The sequence below is a fragment of the Oikopleura dioica genome, chromosome PAR, assembly GCF_907165135.1.
Source record: "Oikopleura dioica chromosome PAR, OKI2018_I68_1.0, whole genome shotgun sequence".
Taxonomy (NCBI): Eukaryota; Metazoa; Chordata; class Appendicularia; order Copelata; family Oikopleuridae; genus Oikopleura; species Oikopleura dioica.
In genome coordinates this window covers 7,112,175-7,119,705 of record NC_137293.1, presented here as the reverse complement: position 1 = coordinate 7,119,705, position 7,531 = coordinate 7,112,175, and the positions used below count along the sequence as shown (strand labels likewise).

The following is a 7,531-nucleotide window of genomic DNA, read 5'->3' as shown; positions in this document are numbered from 1 at the left end:
AATTTCCGTTTTCGATTTTCAGGTTCGTTTTGGCGGGGCTGGGCTGGGCGATTTTCTGCTTACTGTCTCCCGCTGACAAGATCAATGGTGTTTGAAAAAAAATTTCACGAGCCGCTGCCAGCTAAAAATACACCCGCCATCGATAGTTTTCAAAATGAAAAGCACTTTTTTCCTCTTGAAATTGAAATATTCGGATATCTAAAGCCAAATCGCTGATTCTCTCTGATTCATTCATTTTACTACAATCAGATTACTGGGGGGCCTGTCCTGCCACCCTGGTTTTTTCAGAATTGCTCTGTGTCTATCAGTAATGCTCAGCTAAAATAGATCTCTAATTTAGGTTTTGATTCTGAGACGAGAATTGGGAGGGAGGGCGTAGTAGTAATGAGTGGAGAATTTGCACTCGTCTGCATTGAACGGCAGACGTAGTAAAGATAAGGCTCCGGGTCAGAATAATATTAGCCAGGAATTTGAAGATTTGCGCAGATCAAATGGCAGATGGAAAGGGGGCGAACGCTGGTAAGTTATTTGGGGCAGGGGGTTACTGTTCTTGCTTAGTGTTTATGAGAGCGGGTTACAGTCGATTTACAGGATTATTTTCATGTTAAAAGGTCCTTTTTTATTTGTTCCGAGGAAAATTAAGGGGATAAAACATTGATAATTTTATTTATTATAAATGATACTGTTATCGACCTGACTGTACTACTGTATATTATTAGGGGTATTTAATATTCTATTTTATCATCAAAAAGATTTTCTTCTGTAAATTTTCATCAAAAGATCTCTTATTTTATTCTCTTCAGAAGGAGTTTTCAAGATACTCTCTCTTTGTGTGTTGTTTCATAACAAAAAAACCGGCTGGTCGAGCGCCGCTAGAAACGATTTTCGAAAAAACGGTCGCGCGCGTTGGTGGTGCTGCCTGGTGCCACTACCGCGGGCGGCGAATTTGGCGCATGAATTGTGAGCAAGCGTGATTAACGCATGCTACTACTCGAATCGGAGTAGAATTTATGCAGATGCGTAAATTGCTGGCTCCTAAAAATGTGTTATTTGAACTGATGAATAAAAAAAATGGATAAAAATAAGCACTTGATTCTGTAGAATGACTGTAATTCTCGTAGGGAAATACAAAAATACACACAATCAAAGACGGATAAGAGCTTGGATTTATGGCCCGTGAATGATTAGGATTTTTATGAATTGGATTCGATCAAATAAACGCAATTAGAAAATAATCATTCTCTGATTCTCTGAAAATATTTCTTAGATTTGAACTGACTGATGCAAAAACAATTCTTTTCATCTTCAAACACTTACTTCTAACTCTTGTTTTGTTAACTCTTGCTCCTCTACTTGCCGCTCTCTTTCTCAATTTTCTTTGTTGTCTTCAATTTGCTATGAGCGAGAAATGTGTTGAATTCTCGTTTTTCGTTTTTTTTCCGTGAACAATAAAAGCCTCGCAAGAAGAAATGCTCCATTTGTACGAACGAGGTCCTGATGGATTAATATTTAATTCTATAAAGGCAAATCAATACATTTATGCATTTCAGCTTATCCCCATTTCTGCCTTTGCCTTTGCTTTCTTTTGTCGTCATGGATTTGTTTTGCCATAATCTGCCGCAGATAATCTTCCTCACACCTTCCACGAAAAAAAAAGTGTCTTCCGATACCGCTAGAGACTCATCCGACGGCTCAAAAAGACCGCCTTGATGAGCTCTATCTAAATCTAAAAGAAAAACTTCTGAAAAATGGTACTAGAAAAAAGTTATCGAGAAAAAACCACTTTTCGGCTACTTTCAAGCCTCCAAAAATGGGTACCCAAAAATTTTTTTTCCAAATTTTTTGAAAAATATTATTTTATAGACCCAAATTTACAATCAAGGAAAGTTTTAAGGAAATCAAAGGACCATCCCTTTTTTTTGGCCAACCCTAAATCTGCGAGATAGATTCTATCAAGCTCCTGCTCTCTCTTTGTACATACAGACATAGATAGTAAATTATTGATTTGTTGATTTTATAATATGCAGGAGAGAACTCAGTTTGTTGCAAATGTACAATCAGCGCACGAATTTACAGGCAAAGTAACAGGTGAACATTCTTTTGGTGATATGAAAAGGATAGTTTATGAAAATTATTCTACTAGGTAAACGTAGGATTGCTTAGGGTCAGCTGAAGCAGCCCAATGGAATTTTACTCAGCAGCTTGCTCGACAGCAGCTTCTTCTTGGGCAACTTCCTCAGCAGCGGGAGCAGCTTCCTCGACAGGGGCAGCATCCTCAGCGGGAGCGGCCTCTTCAGCGGGGGAAGCTTCTTCAGCAGGGGCGGCTTCAGCTTCTTCAATGCCGGGGACCTCGCCAGATTCGCCTTCGGCCTCGGCATCAGCCTCAGTGTTGGCAGCATCGATTTCGGCTTGGAGGGCGGCCTGCTGTTCGGCGAGTTCTCGTTGCTATCAATTATTTTAGCTTCATGTGATTAGGCTTGATCTTACCCGGGCAGCATCGAGAAGAGCCTCTCGGTTCTCTTCTTCTTCCTTCAATTTCTGCGAAGCGTAGAAGATGGAATCGAATGCTAAAATTTATGACTATCATTTTGTCCCTGATAAAGAGTCTTACAAGAGCCAGTGAAGTCGTAGTGGACCTTGGTGTCAAACATTCCGAGTGGAGTGGTGAAGGAAGCGGTGTATCGGCCCATGTCCATTTCGGTGAGAGGGTTGATGGTAAGAGCGACGACACCAGTCGAGGGGCTGAATTTCATGCTTGTTTGATGTTTGTAAAATCAATTCTTACGTGATCTCGACTTCGTATTTGTCGGCCTGTTTGAGGGGCTTGGCGTTCTTGAGCCACGACACGCTGGTATCTTCCGAGAGGTTGGAGATGACACAGAAGAGTCGGCAGCCACCGACGAGCTGTTCGGGAATAACAGGCTGTCGGAAGTTGAGGACCATATCCTTTAAAAGAGTGTTAGGAGTGAGACAAGGAGGACTTTGATTACCTCCATTGGTGGCATTGGTGGTGGTGGAGGTGGTGGAGGAGGCTGGACTTCCAGTTTGGCAGTACATTGTCCACCAGGATTGTAGGCAGTGACCTGAAAATATGGATGAAAGAAACAAGGAGATTATTAATTGTACCTCTCCAGAATCTTGGTATCGTGGGCAGTAGAGTCGGAGGGATCGAACGCAGCCAACAGAGACGATTTCGACTCGTTCGTTGTCGGGGTCGAGTTCTTCGCCGTTGAGGAACCACTAAAAAAGGTTTAGTCTACTAGAACACATTTTCAAAAAGACCTGGAAGTGAGGCTGAGCCCACATATTGACGGGATTGAGCTTGACAACACATCGGAATTCGACGTATTCGGCGGTGTATGGAACATCGATCTCGTCTTCGATGTACTTGTCGAAGAAAATGGGGACCATGCCGTCAACGCAGACGTTAGCAGTGATTTCTCCACCGAAACCGCCGCAGTAGTACTACAAACCTGTAAGATTTAATTAAATTGAATGTTTTTACCTGAGCGATATCCTCGTACTGAATATCGTGGATGATGAGGGATCGAGCGCCACCTTGGCTGACAACTTCGTATTTGCCATCCTTGATGTCTTCCTCGGTGATTTCGATTTCACCTTGAGCAGTGATCTTCTTCCACTTGACAACAGCGCAGTGCTTGGACAAGTTGCAGTGGAGAACGACGGTATCGCCCTTGTTGGCAAAGGTGTCGCCGAAGTACTTGACGAAACGGACGGGAGCAATTCCATCAACGCAAAGATCGGCAGTCGAGCAGAATCCATTGTATCGGCAGACGCAGTGGACGATGCAAGGATCTTCGTTTGTGACCTTGTCGATGATGAGCATTCGAATTCGACCAGCAGAGATGATGTGGAACTTGCCAGTTGGCTCGATCTTAGTCTCCTTCCAGTTTCCGAGATACCAATCAACTTCGGTGGTCTGATCCTTGACTTCGCAGAGGAAGAAAGCTCGGTCGCCGGTGTTCATCCATTGGTCCTGGATTTCTCGAAGGAATGGCATCTGTCGCTCGAGCTCTTCAAGATCCCGAAGTCGCTGTCTTTCAAGCTCCTCAAGTCGTCGTCGCTCGGCGTACATGGCATTCTGTCGGTCGATCAGGTCCTGAAGAGTGTCAACACCGGGAGTAGCGTAGCAAGATGGGTTGCTTGGAACACCTTCGCCGACAGTAGAGACTCCTCGAACGCGGAAGAAGTAAGTTTGACCAGGCACAAGGCCATTGACCTTGTACTTGCAGTCAGCAGCCATTTCAGGAGAATTGACTGGAATCCAGAGATCAGTGCCTTCTTTGCATTTTTCAACAACGTATCCTTTGAAATCGCCGTCGCCGAGATCCTTGGAGGCTTCCCACTTGAGTTCAACCCAATCTTCACCGATGCCAGTGAATTCGAGCCAATCAGCGGGTCCAGGAGCAGCTGGATCATCAGTCCAAACTCGGCCTGGAAGGTTAATGTAAGCACCACAACCGACAATGTTGGCAGCCTTGACTCGGAACTGGTAGTATCGCTGAGGAGTAAGACCGTCAACGGTGAAGTGTCGCTGAGTAAATGCTTTGTTGTTGACTTGCTTCCACTTGCCACCGTATTCTCGAACTTCGAGATAGTATCCGATGATTGGCGCGCCGCCATCTCTCTGAGGCTCGTCCCAGGAAACTTTGACGGAGGTTTTGGTAACATCAGGTTTTCCATCAAATCGCGAGACACGGAAGAAAGACAAGGCGTTTCCGTACCAAGCTGGGGGACGAATTCCATCATAAGCAATCACTGGCTCAGATGGCTCGGAAAATCCAGACGAACCCTTGGAGTTCACAGCTCGGACTCGGAAAATGTATTTCTCGCCCATATCAAGCTCGTTCACGATGTAGTGGTTCATGGCGATCGCCTTCTCGTTGCAGAATTCCCAGACACCAGAACCGAGCTTTTGCTTCTCCAAGTAGTAGGCGACTTGTTCACCTCCAGATTTCCCTGGTGGAGCCCATGTGACTTCAACATACTCTCGAGTAGCTTTAGCCCAGTTGACGGATCTAGGAGGAGTAGGAGGACCTCGGTATCGACCTTCAAAGTCAGTACCATCTGTGCAAACGGAATAGCACTTTGGAGCATCGGCAGAGATAACCTGAGCCTCATCAGAACCAGAATCCTCTCGCTCTTCATCCTGTTCTTCGTCTTCCACTTCCTGTGGCTCACCGCACCAGACAATTTCCGTGGGCAAGGAGGACTCAGAAAATCCGTAGTGATTCTTTGCTCGAACTCGGAACTGGAATTGCTTTCCGAGTTCCAATCCGGAAATAGGGTAAGGCTCTCCAGCAACCTTGATTGGAGCAGAATTGAAGGTGCTCCATTCATTCTTCTTAGCAAGAGCATATTCGACAAAGTAGCCGTCAACATCGCCCTCGACAGCGTCAAAGGCAACGCAGATGGTTCCATCGAGAGTAGTGGAGTGAACCCGAACGTTTTCAGGAATTTCCGGTACAGCTGGCTCTTCTTCCTCATAAACTTGAATATCTCCAGCCTCTGGAGGCATCAAGGAAAATTTATCCTCAGCGATTTCAGCAGCGCATCTGGCAGCACCGGTGTCTCGACAGGCGACTGGCCCGATGGCTTTGCACCACTGAGACTTACCCCATCGGTTGACGGATCTTACTCGGAAAAAATATGCAGTTCCTTCTTCGAGGCCAGTGACTGGGTATCGCATAAGAGAGATGAGCTTGGTAGAGAGCTGAGTCCACAAAGCAGAACCAGCAGCTGCGTACTCAATGATGTAGCCATCGACTTCAGCACCGCCAAAGTGACCAATGTAGCCAGGTCGTTTCCAGGTAAGCATGATATGGTCTCGAGTAGTTTCGACAACATCGAGATTGGTTGGTGCAGATGGCGGACCATGTCGGCCTCTGACGTAGAGGAACATCTTGGAAACAGCAGCACCGCAGCTATTGTAAGCTCGGCAGCACCATTCACCCTCGTAGTCAGTGAAAGCTCGGAGAATCGAGACGGTGGCTTTGATGCCATCAAAAGAGACTCGGACACGCTCGGGTTCAGTTTCGATCGACTTCCCGTTCAAAGTCCAGAAGACATTTGGTGGGGGTTTTCCTTCGACATGGCAAGCAAAGGTAATCGCATCGCCTTCCCAGACAGATTGATTGTAAAGTTTGGTAGCAAATCGTGGGTATCCAGGAACATTGAGTTCTTGAACATCTGGGTAGTCTGTAGGCTTTTTGATGTTGTAACCAGACTTGATGTCGTAGTAGCCATATCGACCACCATCGTATCGTTTGACAACAAGAGTAGCATAGCTAGAAAGTTCACCCTTGAAGTTCTGAACAGAAACTCGATAAGTTCCAGCATCAGCAATCTGGCATCGAGAAACTTCAAGAGTATTGACGCCATTTCGCTCAGTGATCTTATACTTTCCAGCAGCATGAAGCTCTGGCTGAATTGGGATCATGTTGTGGTACCAGGTGACAGATGGGGTAGGTCTACCATCAACACGGCAAGTAAACTTCACAGTCATATTCTCCCAAATGGTGTGCGATCGAATACCGTGTTCGAACACTGGTGGTTTTGGAGCAAGATATTTGATTGTAACTGGCTCGTAAAGAGCATCTTCTTTCGGTTCCGCAGCTGGCTGATCCTTCGCAAGAGGGCCCTCAGAACCAGCGCCCTCAGCTTTTCGTCGTCGAGTTCGCATCTTGTACTGAGTAGGCTTGGTGTCTTCTTCATCGTAGCTTGGGTAAGCCTTTCGATTAGCAATGTAAGAAGCAACATCCTTGATATCTCCCTGGTGTTCAGCAAGATCTGGAATAACGTTTGAGTTGCCAGTTGGGATGTCGTATCGACCCAGTCGAGTCGGCTCAGGGGTCTTCCCTTTGCCGGCCCAGGTGTAGAATTTCTGTCCAGGCTCGGATGATTTGGGTCGGTTGTACTGTTGAGTGATGTTCAAGTAGTGTGGCACAACTGGCTCAAGAGCCTCAGCAGCGCGAGAAGCGGCTCGATCCTGGCTCTGGAAAGCTCCAAGAGATCCCTTGAGGCGGATGTCGACGACGCCATCGCTGCCGATATCGGCAGTGCCCTCGACGGGGACAGCCCTGAAAATTGCGATGAGGAATATTGGGAAGAAGTTTACCTAGCAGCGGAGCCTCGAAGATTCAGAGGAAGAGAAACAATGGACATTGGTGCTTTGGAATCGAATGCGCCGGCGCCTGCGATAGTTGTTTCCCCGAATCTCCTGTCCTGAGCTGCTGCTCGGGACGAGTGATCCCTCTTTTTATAGTCGATGACCCCTCCCTTAGCCGGGGTCAGAGAACTAATAATTTATTTTTTTATCAATGTCGGGCTATTTTTTGCTCTCAAATCAAATTCTAACGGAAAAAACTTACCCAAACTGTCGTGGCATGATCTCTGAGGGACTAACTTAACCCAACGTTATCATCCTACAGGTCGCTGCCTCCTACCTAGTCAACTGCTTGCCACCTTTTCTTGCTTGCCTGAGTCACAGCTGCGCTCGGTGAGAGACCAT

At 46.3% G+C, this 7,531-nt stretch overlaps 1 protein-coding gene across 2 annotated transcripts; it reads right to left on the bottom strand.

The window, feature by feature from the left end:
- Positions 1-1,990: 1,990 nt before the first annotated feature.
- LOC145702242 (M-protein, striated muscle-like) lies at positions 1,991-7,490 on the bottom strand. Of its 2 annotated transcripts, XM_081779457.1 has the most exons (10): positions 7,392-7,490; positions 7,139-7,318; positions 3,506-7,100; positions 3,283-3,465; positions 3,127-3,240; positions 2,991-3,083; positions 2,786-2,946; positions 2,612-2,742; positions 2,488-2,567; positions 1,991-2,445 (listed from the first exon to the last, which is right to left on the bottom strand). In XM_081779457.1, exons 1-10 carry the CDS (start codon positions 7,406-7,408, stop codon positions 2,191-2,193), a joined length of 4,809 nt encoding a protein of 1,602 aa, XP_081635583.1. In that variant the 5' UTR covers positions 7,409-7,490; the 3' UTR covers positions 1,991-2,190. The 2 variants fall into 2 exon arrangements, with proteins under 2 accessions (XP_081635583.1, XP_081635584.1); XM_081779458.1 differs by lacking the exon at positions 7,139-7,318 and having other exon boundaries at positions 7,392-7,481.
- Between the last annotated feature and the right edge of the window lie 41 nt (positions 7,491-7,531).